The sequence below is a fragment of the Talpa occidentalis genome, unplaced genomic scaffold (assembly GCF_014898055.3).
Source record: "Talpa occidentalis isolate TD23 unplaced genomic scaffold, MPIMG_talOcc4v2.1 talOcc4.8, whole genome shotgun sequence".
In the NCBI taxonomy this organism is placed as follows: domain Eukaryota; kingdom Metazoa; phylum Chordata; class Mammalia; order Eulipotyphla; family Talpidae; genus Talpa; species Talpa occidentalis.
The window spans coordinates 73757820-73774971 of record NW_023605194.1 but is presented as its reverse complement, the minus strand read 5'-3'; the positions used below and the strand labels follow the sequence as shown (position 1 = coordinate 73774971).

Below are 17152 nucleotides of genomic sequence, written 5' to 3'. Positions count from 1 at the left end.
ACCGCAGTGGGGTGCACCTCCAAGCCAGGTTAGAATTTCCTTCCATCTCTTACCAGCTGCCTCCTAGCTTAGGGACAGGGTTCCCAGTTCTCAGTTTCTTCTGTAAGATGGGGGTGGGAAAAGGCCAACCACACCCCACCTCCTGGGCAGGATCTGAGAGTGGGAAAACCACCAATGCAATGCAAGAGGCTCTTAGATAGAACTCCTCGGGGAAAGGAAATAAAGAAGAGAGATTTCCACTCTCTGAGGATCCCGAAGCCTCGGGCATTCTGCTGCCCAGCTGATGACCCTTCTCCAGAGGGTCTTGACTGTGTGTTGTTTGGAGGACTCCAACCCCAGCTGGGGTTCTTTCTGATGGTGTGCTGGTGATTCCTCTTTATTTCCTCAAAAGACAACCCCGGGCCTCCCCGGTGGCGCAGCGGTTGAGCGCTGGGTTGCGAAGCTGCCCGCGGCCTCTGCAGCGCCGGTTCAATCCCCGGCTGCTCCCCAGCCACCGGAGGAGGGTCCCACATGGCGCAGACCTCTCCTGCCGCCCGCTGCTCCCCTCAGCAGTGTACTTCGCCTCTGCCTGCTCTGCTCCCCGCTCTGGCTCTGGTGAATTCTCTCACCCTCCCGCGCTTCTGACTGTACCCAGTGCATGTATAAACTAGCAAACAAATAAACAAACAAATAAATAAATAAACAAAAAACATGCCTCTATAAAAAAAAAAAAAAAAAAAAAAAAAAGACAACCCCCACGTCTCGCTGGCACATATCTAACCACAGTGCTCCTCCACCTCAAACTCTCAGTTAGCTTCAAATTTCCCAAAGGGAGAAAGTTCCGAATCCTGAGCAAGGCAAGGCAGGCCTCTCTTCATCTGCACCACGGGCATTTCCTGCCCATCTTCCTAGTTCTTCCTATGGGCTTCTATTCCCCAAATAAGCCAAGCCCTCCCTCGGTAGGCTGGAGAGCGCCTCTACCTCACCAACAACCTCAACAACAGAAACCACAATGCGGCTACCCTCCTACAGTATAGTACGTGAGACAGCTCACCGAGAGTAGGTAATTCTTAGCCTTATTTTTCCTGTTTTATAAATAAGAAAACAAACTCAGAGGTTAACAACAAACCCAACATCAGCCAGTACACGACAGTTTGAACCCAGGCTATCTGCCTCTCCTGGGCCATCTCCCTCATCTTTCATGGTACAGTTTGAGATTCAGCTTCTGGAAATCTCCCTGCTGCCCTCAGTTCCTTTCCACCTTGCAGTCACTGTGGGGTACCTGTGGGTGGAATTAGCCAAGGCCACCACCGATCTCATCAAATAGTAACTGCAGATCTAGTGCCCTGACCCCCTCCCAGGACGGCAGCTGCTAAGAGCAGCACTGTGCCAAGCACAGGCCATGTATTCAGGGTCAGACAAGCCTTTGGGGCAGACAGCAGAATGAAAGCTCATGGTCAATTCAGAAACACTCTATGCTCATCTCGTATTAGGAAGCCCTTCCCAGCCCTCACACACGTTCCTTGGGCAGCGGCCTCCATCCTTCTGGACTGGCCTGGGAAACCCTTCCATCCTGCGGAGCAGCAGCTTGCCCTTGCCTTGCCCGTGTGCCATCTCATTTGAGGCAGCGCAGTGTTGTGGTCACGGAATGGAAGTCAGACCTGGTTCCCTCACTTACTAACCTATAACCTTGGGCAGGTTATAGAACCTCTTCCAGCCTCAGTTTTCTCATCTGCAAAATGGGCAGGAACTACCCATATCAGAGTTGATCTGAGGATGAAGCCGGATACTTCACCACCTTGCGAGACAGCATCAAGGCCCTTGACTAGAGACTGGGAAATATGGATGAAGGCGGGGGTGGGGGCTTTCCAGAGATGGACAGTGACTCTCCTGGAGAGGGAGGGAGTAGGGCCTAGAACCAGGTCTTCCCACCCCAGGTCCCAGGCTGCCTCCATGGCATAAGGTACAACCCCATATTCCCTACTTCCCTGGCTCTTCAGTGGGGACCCCAAAGTCTCCTCAGAATGGGCTTCCAAGAGGTGCTTTCTCAGCAGCTACCAGTTCCAGCCCTGAGCGGTCAGAGCAGGTTCTTGTCGTTAATGGCTTGTTCCCATCAGGGAAGAGCCTCGGGCTGGTTGTTCCCCTAAGGTTCTGACCTCTTAAAACGCCTCGGTCCAATGACTTGCTTTCCTCTTTGGAAAGGCTGGAGGTACCCCTTTTATAAACACTTCTCTTGGAGGGGGTGGGAGGCAGCAGTGCAGAAATGGAAGCAAAAGAGGAGGAGCAGGGCTGGACCATGCAATGGCGCCCCTGAGGTGCTGTTCCACCCCTCTGTCTCCAGTTCCCTCGGCCCTTTTTTCTAAGTCCCTTCAGGGAGCTGAACAGAAATAGGGGGTCCAGAAGCACTAGAGAAGGCTCCTCTGCAGTCTGCTCACCAGGTGGCGCCTATGGCCACAGGCTGCTCCCCACGGGGAGGCATGACCGCCAGCAGGTGGCGGTGCCCTGGGGGGCTGCTAAGAAAAGCTCAGGCATCCAGAGAGGGAGAAACCCCTAGGCTGCAAACACCCAGATCCGGCTTGTCCCTGAAGGATCGTTGGTGGTGGCACCGCCTCTGGGAGGCTCCCTGACCCCCAGATCTGGACCAGTGGTCTTGCTCCTCCACACTGACTCCTCCACAACTCCTCCGGGCATGCTCTGTCATCATCTCTGAGACCTCAGTGCCAGCAAGGCTTTAAAAAACTAACTGGCCATCAGAAAGAGGTGCCGTGTGAGCTAACGGGAGGCATGCTTTTCAAGCTCTTTAGCCAGGGAGCCATGGCTCTCTCCACATGGCTCTCTCCACTCTCTTCACTTCAGCTGAATGGCCTGAGGTGACACCCAAGTAACCTGATGTCAGTTGCCAGCACAGCCTTTCCTTACACCATGCTGGGAGCCGCAGAGCCGAGAGAAGGGAAACTGGCTGCTGACTGGGAGGGAGGCGACTGGTGTGAGCGTGGGGTGATAGTTTAGAGGTGGAACCTCCTCAGAGGGAACAGCTGAGAGCCAATGGGGCCCGGGGGCCCACGTTAGCCCCAGAACGCCAGAGATGTTGCACAGGGTGCCCTCTACCCATCCACCCATCCACCCCGCACCAGCATGCCAGAGGAGATAGGAATATAGATTTTAATCATTGTGCTGCTGCTGTGAACCGGAGTGCAATGAATCCAGCCTTTGAGGATTTGGATGCCACAGTGTAGATGAGAAGGTTTCACACAGAAACTCTGGGGCTGTCGGTGACAGGAGGGCCAGGCCTCAGGTGGGGAGCAGTGGCGGAGGGAGAACTGGAGCGAGGAGAGGAAGGAGCAGACCCGGGCTGGGAGTAGGCACCATCCTTCTTGCCACATTCCCTTCAAGGACCCTGACGGGAGGTTCCGTCCTGGCCGAGGCTGCTGACCCGGCCCGTGCAGGCAAGCCTGCCTTCCTCCCCGTGGCTGCCTCTAGCTCCAGGCGGGCGCTTGCGCAGTACATGCGGTCCAGGGCTGGCCACAGCTGACCACCAGACAAGAGGATGCAGACCGAGGGAGAGGGGAGAGGTTTGGGACCCCCCCACACCAACCTGTCCCCATTGTCCATCCTAAGAGACCCTCAACTGGTTCTGAGCTGGGAGAGGACAGCAACGGCTGCTCATCTTCTGCTTCCGAACTGCCTGCCCGCCTCCTACCCCGGGACAGGCAGGCGGTGCCCACAGAGGGGAGGTAGCTGCCCTGCGTCTCCGCTGCCCGGGCAGCAGTGAGGACTCTGCCCAGAGATCTCTTGACTCCAACAGGGGCTGGTGGGATCATCGGGGCTCCTTACAGCTTCCCGGGGCTGGTCGGGTTCGGAGGCAGAGAGAGATCACCTAAAACGCTGGGGCGGGGCTCCACCCTCTGCTGACAGCGCTAGCACCCGGGAAGGAGCCCAGGCCACTTCCTCACGTCAAGAGGGGGGTGGCCGCATTCCGGGCGAAGGCGAGGGGCAGCTAGGAGTCAGAGACACACAGGGCTTCCACTGCGTCGCTCAAGCCCTGGTTGACGCCCCCCACGGCCAGGAGGCAGTTCTTGATGACAATGCTGGAGCAGGCACAGCGGGGCGTGGGCATGGCGGGCAGGACCTCCCATTTGTTCTTCCCTGGGTGGAACGCCTCTGCCGTCTCCAGCACAGTGGGTTGGTTCCCTGAAAGAACCACGGAAACCCAACCTTACAAAGGAGTCCAGCCACCCACCCAGCCAGCGGGCACCCCACTCCCACACTCCCCGGGCACCCACAACTTCCTGGACTGCAGGCTGCTCCCTCTCCTGCCTTCTCCCTGTCTTTTTACCTCCTCAAGAGAAAGCTTTCTTTCTCTACTCCTTACTTTTACCAGAAATTTCGAGATGCTCCCAGTTCTCTCTTGCCTTTTACTAAAAAGGTGGCCCATGTGACCTAGTCACATCCAGCTCTTTTCATGCATGACTAAAGTGGAGTTTGTTCCCACTGAGTAAACTCTGGGCGCCCGGAAGCCCATATGCCTCTCGCTGTTTGGGTCCTTCCTGCCTTCAAAATACTAATAACCCCTGGGAGGGGTAATAAGTGAAGCCTGACTTCATAGATTGCTTTGCCTATTCCAAGACAGAGCATCCAGGACTAAAAGGTGGGGCAGAGAAAGAGGACCACGCTGTGTTCCCCACACTCTGATCTCCACCCACTTATCATAGGGCCCGGGGACCTGTGCTCAGGACGCCGTGTTACGTGGGTGTCAGCATGTCCCTAGGCTCTCTCAGTTTTCCGTGTGTGTGAGCAGGAAGGCCACACTGAGGCCCATACATGGATATGTGAAGCCTGTGCCAGGAGGAAGGGGTATTTTGATTTTGGAGGGATGAAGCAGTGTGCAAGAACTCTCCTGCTCTTGCAGAGTGCCAAGGGCCCAGCAGACACTAGAACCACAGCACCAACCTGGAAGCTCCACCCTTACCAAGTCCTCCGGCCACCACGACCCGTCCACTCAGGGACCCGGCCACAAAGTCTGCACGCCGCTTCTTGAGGAAGAATGAGCGCTCCATTTTCAGCCACCCTCCTGCAGGCCATGGCAATGGCAGGACACAGAATTAGGAGCTCCACTCCCACCAAACACACCCAGCATTCCAAAGAGCTCCTGTTCTAGAAGATCCTCCACTCTGTCCACCCTTTGTGCTCAGGGCTCACACAACACCTTCCACTGCTGGACATAGGGGCTCTCTGGGCTCCCCTCTCCCGAGCTTGATGCAGATCAGGGAGCCCCAAACCCCTCTGCGACCCTCTGATCCCCCTCAGGTCCATGGGCTGACTCTGCAGAGCGCCTAACTGGAGGCAGAGTAGGAGTCATGAGCTCTACTTCTCCACCAGTAAAAACCAAGAAAATCCCTCCCTTACCTGGCGCCATCTAGATATTTTAAGACGAGACAATAGATGGAAAAGTCTTCAATAACAACAACCAGTCAAAGCCCTGTACAGAATTTATCCCAAGAGGAGTCCCCAAAGGAAAGGGATGTTGGGACTTCTGAAGGGCTCACCCAGTGGGGTAAGTGGCTGGGGCAGGGCGGGAGTGGGCAGTCCAGAGGCCGGCGCCTGGCTCACCCTGCTCCATGTCGAACACGTCCATCGTGCGCAGGAACTTGGGTTGCCGGTAGAGCCGACCCTGCCGCAGGCCTCCCAGGCTGTACAAGCGGTCGTCCAGGGTCACGAAGCTGGAGAAGGCCCGCTTACAGGGGATGCTGGGGAACTTGGTCCAGGAGCGAGTCTCGATGTCAAAGACCTCGAAGGCATTGACCGCATACTTGGACTGTCGTCCCCCTGGAGGCCAGAGCGGGTGGGTGTTGGGCAGAAGAGCAAGTCCCTGGGGACAGGGGCTGGGTGTTCCTTTCTGACTGTTGCCCATTCAGACAGAGAGCTCCCTGAAAGGTGGTGAGGCATGATCCCCCTCCCCCATGCCAAGATGATGTTCAGCACGGGTGCTGCTTCCCATGGGTCTGACCCGAGGGGGAGCGGGACAGGTGTGGGACAGATGACCCACCCTTACCCAGCACATAGATCTTGGAGCCTCGGAGGAAGGAGGTGGCAGCGTATCTCGGGGTGGGCATTGGTGCCAGAGATACCCACATGTCCTTGAGCATGTCGTAATGCTGGAGGTGGTTGTGTGGACGGAGGTCCAGGCCCATCCCACCTGCCGCATACACTCGGTAATCTAAGGAGAAAGGCCACACAGCACCACACTCAGTTGGCGGGCACGGGAGACAGGCCCATCGGGACTCAGCCCTGACAACGCCAACCTCTGATGACCCCTTGGACACCAGCACTGAAGCCAGGCTGGTTCCCAGGATGCTCCACAGTGAGCTCTGCATATGGCAGTGGGGGTGATGGTGCCATTAAGTCTGCCATGTTCAACCTGGATCTTCTTGAAGCCGTGTCAAGCCTTCTTTGGCGTCCGGACTTGGTTAAGCCCCAAACACCCTATAGGAAAAGGCTGTGGTAAAGCTGGGGCCTGGACCAGTCAGTCTTGTCCCTTTCATTCCCCTCCCTCCTGGGAAGCCAGAGGGGATGCTGAAGAGGGGGATTCCTCTGGCGCCCTCCAGTAGTGGCCTGTTCCCTACACACTCCCAGATCAGAACTCCAGACCTAGCAGGTCCATTGGAAATGAGGTCAGCTCTGCTGTCACTGGCCTTGTTGGACATGACTGCTGTTGGTTCCCTCTGCCGCCCAGCGGGGTGGGGAAGGGTGCCGTCCTCTTCCACACGTGTGGGGGCTCCAGGAGAGTCCTGCACTAAATGGGCGAGGACTCGCGGAGAAGAGGGTGAAGTTCTGCAGGCAAGGAAACTGTGCTGGCCTTGAGAAGTGAATCCCCTCCCCGCTCTCAGCTGTGAGGGGCCTCTCAAGGCCTGTCCCTGACACACACAGAGGATGGCCAAGGCATCAGCCCAGGCCCTCCTGTGGCCTGTCCAGTACACAGCCCCTCCTTTTCCCCAGGAACCCATTCCTGCATGTCTCCAGGAACCAGTCCTCACTGTGCCCGGCTTTAAGGGGGTCTTTACTCCCCAAGGGTATGCAGGGATGAGTATTATTTACTACTTTCCAATCTGACTAAAAAAAAAAAAAAATCCCAACTGTAGCCTGGGTAGGAGATGGGGACTCTTTGGGAGATACTTTACCGAGCTCCAGCTCTCTCCCGCCTCTATGCTACCTGAAACACAACTCTGAGCTGTGAATCCTCCTGTGCCCCACGACCCACTCCTGCGCTCAGTTCTCTCTCACCCTTTAAGATTCACTGTGTCCCCAAGCAGCAGGGCGGGAGCTGAGCACAGGGCGGGGCGCCCTTGGAGCCCGCATCATCACGTTGCTGAAAGCTTCTGTTTCTTTCAGGAGACTGTTTGTTAGGTCCCTTAGAATTTGTTAATCTGTGGCCCCAGCATCTGCTCCCAGGCATGTAAATGCTTATTAAATTAGCTGTTGAACCCATTCAATGTCATAGTTAAGAGCCTAGACTCCATTATCACCTACTAGCTGTGTAACCTTGGGCAAGTTAATTAACCTTTCTGAGCCTCACATCACTTTCAATGAGGACATTAACTGCACTTACCTCATCAGACCGGTCTGATGATCAAAGAGGTTAAAAGTTAGTTCTTAATCTTTTGGCACCATTGACTGACGCTTAGGATGAAGAGTTCTCTTCCCTTCCGTTTCCTTTGTCCCTCCTTTCTCTCTCCCCACAGGCCTCCATCCTTCTTTTCTTTAATATTTTTGTGTAGAAGAAATGGGGTATAGGCCAGAGGTGCAGGGGGTGAGAGGATTCACCAGAGACAGAGGGAGGAGTAGAACAGGTGGATTTACTGAAATACACTGCTGAGGGGAGCAGCAGGCTAGTCAGAAGAGGTCTGCTGCGCCATGTGGGTCACCTCCCTGGCCGGGGATTGAATTCAGACTGTAACAGTGATAGCAAGAGACTTAGCCCCTAGGCCACCAGGGAGACCCTGTCCATCCCTCTTACTGGGAGTTTGTGGTGGCTGTACTGGCAATTATGCCCCAAAGGAGTCTGGGCTCGAGTTTCTGTCTGGTCACCTTTATGGATCAGACCCAGGCTCCTAGAGGCAGGAAGCAGATGGCTGCTTCTTTCCTTCCTCCTTGGGACCTAGAACTTTGTCAGGGACAGAGTAGGGGCTCAAGAAATGCTGGTTCCTGTCTGCCATAGACCCAACACACAGCTAGGTAGTTTTGCAAGAGAGGGACAGAGGATGTATCCCACTAAACTTGTCAAAACTTGGAGACTCCTAATTCTTATTGGGCTGTTTCCCATAGGCCATCATTCCCTTTGTACTCTGTTTAGCAAAGGGCTTTCAGAACCCTCCCTGCTCCAGGCTGTGCCAGGTTGAAAAAGAAGGAATTAAGGGTCTTGGACAAAGCAAAACAAGCATATAAAACCTGGAGGTCAGCACATGCATGCTCTGAGGACTTCATGAATCTGGGAAAGATGCCGCAGGAGCATACCCCTGGGGACACGCCGGGATCCACCCATAAGAGATCAGATAGAGGGTGGGGATAAGGCCCTGGAATCTGGTTCCTAAGCCCTCCCAGTGTCGCCTGGTGATGCTGTGGATGGAGTGACCCTTCCCAGGACCCAAATGAGTGTCTAGAGGTGGTGGTACCTGCAAAGCAGCCTTCAGAGGGGTGGGGAGTTGTGGGTGGGAGGATCCACTCTGCTGAATGAAGGGGTCTGCAGAGATCATGCACTAGAGCTGGGCCTGCCCAGCCTGGAGAAGCCTGGTGGAGTGGAGCTCTGACATCACAGGGAATTACCAGGCACGTCACTGCTGAGTCTGTTTTCTCATTTGTAAAACAAGGCCAGCGGGTCTCTAGTTTTAGTGCCTATTGTAAAGATCAGATGAGAGCCACACTGCAACAGTCACATTGCACTGTGATTGTCCTGACTCCCCTGATGGCCTGGTAGTGTTGGCTTTCATCCCTGCCAGCACGGCCCCCCACTCGCTCAGCTTCACCCGCCCACAGCCCTGACCCCACTCGCCTTTGGCCGTGACAGAAATGCCCATGGCGGCCTCTCGCAGCATGCTCCTCTTCTTCCACTTGCCCTCATCGATGTTGTACATCTCCACGACCTTCAGGGGCAGCTGGTTGGAGCCCACGCCCCCGATCACCATGATCCGCTTCCCCAGGGCGATGATGGCCACCCCGGCCCTGGCCGTAGGCAGGGGGGGCAGGGCTGTCCACTGGTCGGCCTCGGGGGCGTAGACCTCAAAGCAGTCCATGGGGACGCCATTGTCGTCACATCCCCCGATGGCATAGACCTGCCCCCCGGTCTCCAGCAGGGAGCAGTACACCCGGCGGCTGGGCAGTGGCGCCAGGCGCTTCCACTGGAAGTCCTTGACGTTGGGCACCTCCATGGCTGCCCCGGGGGCCCGGCCCGCCGCGCCCCCGCGCGGGCCGAGCGCTAGGGCGCCGGGGAAGGTGCGAGCCCGGGGGTCCGCGGGCTACTCCGCACCCCCTCTCGCCGCCTCCATCTCGCTCTGGTGCGCCGGCTCCCGCCCGACCCCCGGCCAGGGCCCCGACGCCGGCCAGCGCGTCACGGTCCCTCAAGGCTCGGCGGCCCGGCGGCGTCCACGCCCGGCCCTGCGGGAGGAACCGGGCGAATCAAGGGCAGTCGGGGCCACGCGCTCTCGCCTCCGGGCGCGGGCGGGCGGGCGGGCGGGCGGGCGGGCTCCCACCCCTCGCCAACTTTACGGGGAAGACGCGCCGAGGGCGCCACCCCGCGGCCGCCTCGCGCCCGCCGCCGCTTTGTCCCGGCCCCTCCCCGCCCGCCGGTCGCAAACCAGCTGAGCAGGCGGGGGGCGGGGGCTCTCCGGGGTGCGGGGCGCTCGACTGCCCGCGGGCGGAGCGGGGACTTAACACCTTTGGGCGCCAACGCCGCCCCCACGCCCGCAGTCTCCCGCCCACGCCCCGTGCCACTTACACGGCCCGGCCGGAGGAGCGCGGCGGCCGGCGCAGACCGCGCGTTACCCGCGAGCCGGGAGCCCCCGCCCGGCGGCGCGGGGCGCGGGGCCGCGGGCGCTCTGGCCTCCCCCGGCGGAACGCCGCGGCCGGGCTGGCGGAGGAGAGAGCGAGCGGCCGCGGCCGGGAGAGAGCCGGGAGCCGCCGCACGCGCGCCCCCCGCAGCCGCCACACCTGTGCGGGATCCGCGCGCACCCCGGGCGGAGCGAGCCGCGACCTCTTTACATAAGCGCCGCGGCGTCCGGCGGCGGGGGAGGGGAGACCCCAGCGGGACCTGCTCGCCTCGTCCACCGGGTCGGGGAAAGCAGGGCGCTAGAGCCAAGAACCCAGACGACAGGGCCGGGCTCCCTCCGGCGCGGGGTGGGCGGTGTGGGAGTGTTTGTTTTGCACGAGCAGGCGGAGAGTCCAATTACCCAGTTTATCTACAGTACACAGACCCAGTTCGTGACAGGCTGCTCCAACAGTCAGCTTTGCTTTGGGGGAGGGATTGTGGCTTAACCTGGTCGAAACACTGTGGGTGTGACACACGCAGAGCGGGCACAGGTGCATGCGGACAAGGACAAGGCGGGGACACGGGGCGCTCTGCCCCGCCCCGCCCCCACCCGCCCGGAAAGACACTTCCACGCTGAGTGGCAGCTGTGCGGACGCTGAACCAGACTCTGAAGCTGGTAGACAGGCAGGCAGGCCTCACCCTCCCCTCCTCCATCCCGTCACATACCTTGGGAAGGGGAAACCTTATCCAGGCTTGGCTCTGGTGCCCGCTCGCAGGGCCTGCCAAATAATTCTTTCAAGCCTCTCTAATAAATAGTCTTTTCAGGACAGCAGTCCCCAGTGACAAAGTCGTCTGTGAGACCAGTGGGCCACCTGGTTTGAGGAATGCACAGTCTTTGGGGTCTCCTGCCTGGTTTCCTGGAGTGTCCTCAAATCTTGAAATAGTCAGGCATGGGGGCGTTTGACACTCTGGGGCTTGAATTCTGGGTCTGAGATTATCTAACTACTCTGAGCCTCAATTTCTTCATACTATTTTAATTTAATTTTTTCGTTTTGAGATAAATCATATATTCATATGCAATTGTGAGAAATAAAACTTGCATTTTCTCTCAATGGTGGCATCTGACACTATCAAAGCCAGGCAGGGGAAATTGAAGCTTATGATGCAGACCTTTTCCATCACCACAGGGATTCTTCATGCTGCCCTTTTATGCCCCTTTTTCCCCAACCCCTGGCAACAGGAATCTGTTCTCCATTTCCACAATTTATCATTTCAAGAATGTTCTAGAAATAAAATCGTATAGTATGTAACCTGTTGAGGCTGACTTTCCCCAGCACAAATGTTTCCACCAAGGGGTTGTGTGCATCAATAGGGGTTGTGTGGATGGCTCTTCATTTCTTAGTAGCAGTCCATGGTATGGATATATCCTTGGAGATTTTTGTGAAGATTAAAGAGGTAATATTTATCAAGTTCAGTTCTGACACATGGCAACATTACAGCATAACGTTATATAAGTTTCAGGTGTGCATCATTATAAGTCAATGCCTATGTATATTGTAGTTAAGTTCACCACTCAAAGTCTGATTTTATCCTTATTTATTTTTTAAAGATTTATTGTATTTATTTATGCATACAAGAGCTGGGGTGCAGGCCAGAGGTGGGGGATGAGAGGATTCACCAGAGACAGAGTGGGGAGCAGAACAGGTGGATCTACTGAAATGCACTGCTGAGGGGAACAGCAGGTGAGACAGAAGAGGTCTGCTGCACCATATGGGTCACTTCCCTGGCTGGGGATTGAACTAGTGCTGCAGTGGCTGCTGATAGCTTCATAGTCCTGAGACTTAACCCTTTGCACCACCAGGGAAGCCCCGATTGACATCTTTTACCAAATTTACCCACCTTCTTTCCAGAAACCACTAATTTGATCTTGATGTAAATCACTATTAATACCATTGCTACTGCAGCCACTATCAACAAAAGCAAGGAAAGGAAAAACTGAGAACAATCCTAAACCTTTGAGCCCATGTGAAAAACACAAGTCACAGCTCACAACTGCCTTAGTATCTTGAGCTCTTGGCTCAAAAATTCCAGTTCTTTTAGTGTGAATTTTCTTTACTTACAAAGCAAACATCTCTTGGACCTTCACCGAGAAAGGTTGTGTTCTATTTTCTCTCTTCAGTAGGAACTCATAAATTTCAAAAGATTGTGGTTTGAATTAATGAAATTTCACAGGAAACCCCAAACAGTTCTCTTTCTTCCTAAGGATCACAACCTGCCCAGAGGAACCAAAGACAACCCTCACCCCTCAATCTGAACTATCCTCACAAAATCAGCTTAGGGGGACCGGCAGATTGAAAGCCACAGACCTCCCTCAAAGGGGCCTGTTTGGGGCTATCCTCAGCCTCTTTTGCCCACAGGGCAGCTTGTGCCCTTCGCCCCATCAAGCTGGGCAGCCTCACCAACAGGAACACAGGGTCCATTTTACTTTGTCTGCATGACTGTAGGGCCAGGGGTAAACAGCGTTTTCTCAGAGTTTCTCAGTTTTTTCGCTGTGACCTTCTAGCACAGCCTAGTAGATAACATGTGGCCTTGAGATGTCGTGCACATGTGCAGAGTGCAGTAAATAATATGAAACCTTGATGCATGGTTCACATGCACAGAACACACTTCTGTAAACTAGGCCTAATCTGGGCCCTGTGAGGGCTTGTTTATAAATCATATAAAAGCTAATAGGGCTTCTCCTGGTTGGGGGGGGGGTATCTGAGGGCCACTGGCTGGCCTCTTATGGTTTCTTCCTGGCCACTCACCGCTGCTGTTGGAGCCCAGGGGGCCTGCTACTGCTGGACACCCCTACCATTGCTTCCTGTGTATCTCCCACTGCCTCATAATAAAGACTTGTTTCTGGCCCCATATATGGGCTTCGTGACCTGTTTTCTCATTTTCACCATCAAGAACTGGGCAAGCTTGTAGGGACATGGCGACGAGGATGGGATGGCATGCAGACGAGCGGGAGGCAATGGCTCACTCAGCCCAACTAAACTCACACATCCATTTTCTCCTAGTCTTCAAACAGCTGGAGGAAAAGTATCCACTTTACGCACTGAGGAAACTGAGACTGAGTGAAATGAAGTAACTGACCTAGGACAATTTGAGCCCTTCAGAGTGGGTTTAGCTTGTGAGTTCCAGGTCCAGCGCTCTTTTTCTTTGTCACAACTCAACCACAAATGAGAGATTGTGCACCCTGAAAGAATCAGGCTTTTCTCCTCTCACCTGGCCTCTGGCTTTTTGTTCAGCTACAGTAGAGGAAGGAGCCCTGATGCCCATGGGATCCGGTGACTGCCCTCTCCCTGTTGCGATGCTGTCTGCCAGGCAACATCGCTGGGAAAGCACTGGAAGCTAGTCATAGAATAGGCCCCATTCCAACCTGATGCTCATATCCAGAAAGCACTTCTGTGAGGACTGTGGATCTTGGACTCAGACCTGTGGAAAAGTACAGGGCCACAATGCCTTCCCGGCCATGCCTAAGGGCTTGTTCTGGAAGTCCTGGCTTCACTCCATCGCCCCTTCTCCTTCCTCCTTGACTCTTTCTCCCAGCCAGGTGACACCCTTGAGTCCTCACATTGAGCGTACATGGAGGAAGCTTGTAACCTAGCAACCGCCACTTAAGATTCTCTGAGTCACCTGCAGTTTCCATGCCTGGGCTGAGTGCACCAAGCAAAGGGGGGTGGGGGGATGGGTGAAGGAGGACTGAGCAGAGGCGGGGTGTCCAGTGACCCCTTTGTTTCCTCACCACCCCACACAAGTGTGTAACCATTTTCCTTGGCAGGGAAGTTCTTCCTCATGTCAAACTTAATTCCTTGCTCTGAGACATCTCATTGCATGGTGCTGGGATTCCTTTTTTCTTAAAAGATGTTTGACTTTTTGCTTGGTTACAGGTGGTACCAGGAATGCAGGGGAAGGAACATTCATGAAGCCTCTAAAGATAAAGGCTTCAGTGCACCAGCAAATTTTTGAACGAGTGCTCGGCCCCAGAAAGTCACTGAGTACTTTTTTTTAATGACATCTCCCTGGTGGCACAGGGGTTAAAGACAATGCTATCAGGCTACTGCCAGCCAGCCACTGCAGCATGAGTTTGATCCCCCGTCGGCCAGGGAGCTGATCCACATGGCACAGCAGACCTCTCCTGTCTCACCGGCTACTCCCCTCAACAGTGTATTTCAGTACATCTGCCTGTTCTGCTCCCCACTCTCTCTGGTGAATTCTCTCCCCCAACCCCGCACCTCTGGTTTACACCCCAGTTCTTGCATGCATAAATAAATAATTTTTTAAAAAAATCACACCTCCAGTTTATTAAGGTCTAATTTACATACAATAAAATGCATGGTTTTACTCAGTGGTGATTGAGTATATGAGGTATTCAGCGGGCACCCTCTGTGTGAGGTGATGGGGAAGCTGACGTTGTGGGTGAGAAGGACGGTTTCTTCCTGGTGGGCGAGGTGGACTTCTAGCCTGGCAGGCCATGGAAGGAACGTGTGTGTGTAGGGCTTCCAGGCACTGGTGGAATTCCAAGGGGAAGGCGCATTTTGAGGACTGGGGTGGGGGAGTTGTTCAGTTACGACATTTAGTGCCAGTGCTGGAAGACAGCTCCCCCGCAGTAGCGGCTGGGCCCCAAGGCCCCTGCAGTGCCACGCTGGCTGGAGGGACACTCTAGAGCTCCCTAAGACCAACCTTTTATGCCGTTCCCTTTCTGCAGCTCCCTGTGATCATGGGATAGTGGGAAAGTGGGTGGATCCTGGAGGCAGGCCAGTGTGACCAGGATCCTGGGCCCCCTTGCAGTGTGACCAGGAATAAGTCACCGATGCCCCTGAATGTCAGTTTCCTTATCTGTGAAAAAAAGTGACTAAGAGCATCTACTGACTAGAGGTGTGGGATGGCCTCCAGGCATAGCCCTGGACACGGGCAGGGGCTCCAGAGAGGGCATGTTCTTTCCTCCCTCCATGATGCACATTTCTGCGCCTCTGACTTGCTGCATATTCAGACCAGTGGGCCCAAGTAACTGGTGCCAGTTTCACAAGTGGCACCTGACCAGCGCCCACACCTCCTGCAGCTGACCCAGGTCTCGGGCAGGGTGTCTGGTCTCCTGGCTGACGGATCTGCTCAGCAGTGGCCCAGCGGCTTCTATCTGGAGCACAGCTGTGCCCGTCCCTTAGCTAATCACCTTCTTATTCCTCCCCACACGCTGGTGCTGTGAGCAGGGGCTGGGGAAGGGATGACTCATCCAATTAGGACAGAGACTGCCAGCAGACCCAGGGAGGAGAAGCTTCCTCCCCAACATGGAAAGGCCTCATTAGGGCCACCGCCTGCCCAGTCCCCACATCAGCCCAGAGGAAAGAATTAGGTCTCAAGTGGACTCGATGGGAGATGGTGTGATGCAGGTGCCAGCCATCAGAACCATGCTCTGCAGCTGTTCAAGTGGCACTGTCACCCCAGGGGAAATCTAGGGTCCCGTGGAATGGCCTCAGGCATCAGGACTCCCCATCCAGGCCAGGCAGCCTTGCACGCCAGACGCTGAGTTAGTCACGTTTGTTCAACGATGTGTTAGCCACATTTGTTCAACCACTGCTCCCTCCTCTGCAGAGCAACATGGGGTGCCTGGAATCCGGAGGGACTGAGTAGGGATCAAGGAACGAGTGCCGCTCTCCCACAGAGCGCCTTCTTGCCTACTTAGGCAGCATGGGGTCACTGGACAGTGGATCCAGGACAAGGACGGTGGGAGCAGGAAAGGGGTCCACTTGGTGTTCAGACTCATCACTTGCACAACTTGGGGAAGGAAGAGTCCAGAAGCTGCAGGCTCCTCTGTGTTCTGGCCAAAGGCTGGCGATGACAGCAAGAAGGGAAACCTCTGCAAGACAGGGGCTATGTCCCTGTGAATATTGAAAGAATTATTGGAGGAAATGGGACTTATCGCAAAGCCTGAGGATCTGGATTATAAGCAAGGAAGAATTTCCTTCCCAGGAACAGCAGAAACATAAGTAAAACACCTCAGGTGAGGCAAGAGCCAGGGTGCCAGCGCCCTGGGAGTTACTAGGACCAGGAATGGTGCAGGCTGGAGCATCAGGGATCTCTGTGCCAGCCACGCCTCATCAAGCTGGGCTGTGCATCTCTGGCAAATCTGGTCTATTCCTTTGTCTGTAAAACTGGGGTGAAGATGAAGAAAGACTGGTCTCTTCACTCTTGGGGTAAAAAGGTGGGAGGCCCTAGAGGAAGAATGGTTAGGCCATAGTGACAAGGCGGCAGCTTCCAGAACAGACGACCTCCCTTCCTCCGGTGCACAGACACACGGAGGTCCTGCCCACCAGCTCTCATGGGCTTGGCCAGCCTCCTGGGGTCCAGTCACCAGAGGGACTTTCTGGCCTTGCTGCTGCCGCGACTCTCATTCCCCAGCCAGCCCTGGGGACCTTGACAGCTGCAGCTGAGGCTGGTGGGCTGCCCCTCACAGAGCCTAGCAAACAGCTTCCTGGGGGGGGTCCCATCCTTTCTGGGGTGCCTGTTGTCTTCCACAGGCTACCAGGATAGAGGGCAAAGGACTCAATGGTTCAAATCATCTTCATCTTGGTCCTTTCTCTAAAAGCAAAAACGTGCCCGTTTTTCCCAGGTCACCAGCCAGGACCTTGGTGGGCCCTAGAGGACCCTCCTCCCTTCTAATGTAGAAGACAGTGGTGCCTCCGTGGGGGCACAGCAGCAGAGGTAAAAGGCTGCAGCAGACCACTCAAAAATGGTTCTTTAAATGCCCATTAGTAAGTTAATATTGCCATTTCCAGAGCCAGCAGCATCCTCCATTCTTTTTAATTAAAAAGAGCTCCGCGTCCTGGCAGAGCTGAGCGAGGGCTCTGAGTGATTTACACACCAGCCCAGCTGCTCCCGCAGAGGAGCCTGCAAGCAAGATTGATTGGCAGATGGGTTCCCCCGCTGGTCCTGTGATGGGGGGGATGGCTTGCGCATGCGCTGCTGGCAGGAGGGGGCTCGCTCTCCTGCGGGCCAGGTTGACTGAGCAGGGCTAGGGACCCAAGGTCTGGTCCCACGGAGCCCTTCTGGCCAGAGGTAAGGCCTCCTGCGGACCAAAGGCTAAACAGAGTCCTGCTGCTCACCTCCTGC

The 17152-nt window shown here is 55.5% G+C and overlaps 1 protein-coding gene across 1 annotated transcript; it reads right to left on the bottom strand.

The window, feature by feature from the left end:
• Positions 1-1858: 1858 nt before the first annotated feature.
• Positions 1859-9407, bottom strand: KLHDC8A (kelch domain containing 8A). Its single transcript, XM_037496894.2, has 5 exons — positions 9026-9407; positions 6032-6196; positions 5590-5805; positions 4949-5050; positions 1859-4170 (listed from the first exon to the last, which is right to left on the bottom strand). Exons 1-5 carry the CDS (start codon positions 9399-9401, stop codon positions 3977-3979), a joined length of 1053 nt encoding a protein of 350 aa, XP_037352791.1. The 5' UTR covers positions 9402-9407; the 3' UTR covers positions 1859-3976.
• Between the last annotated feature and the right edge of the window lie 7745 nt (positions 9408-17152).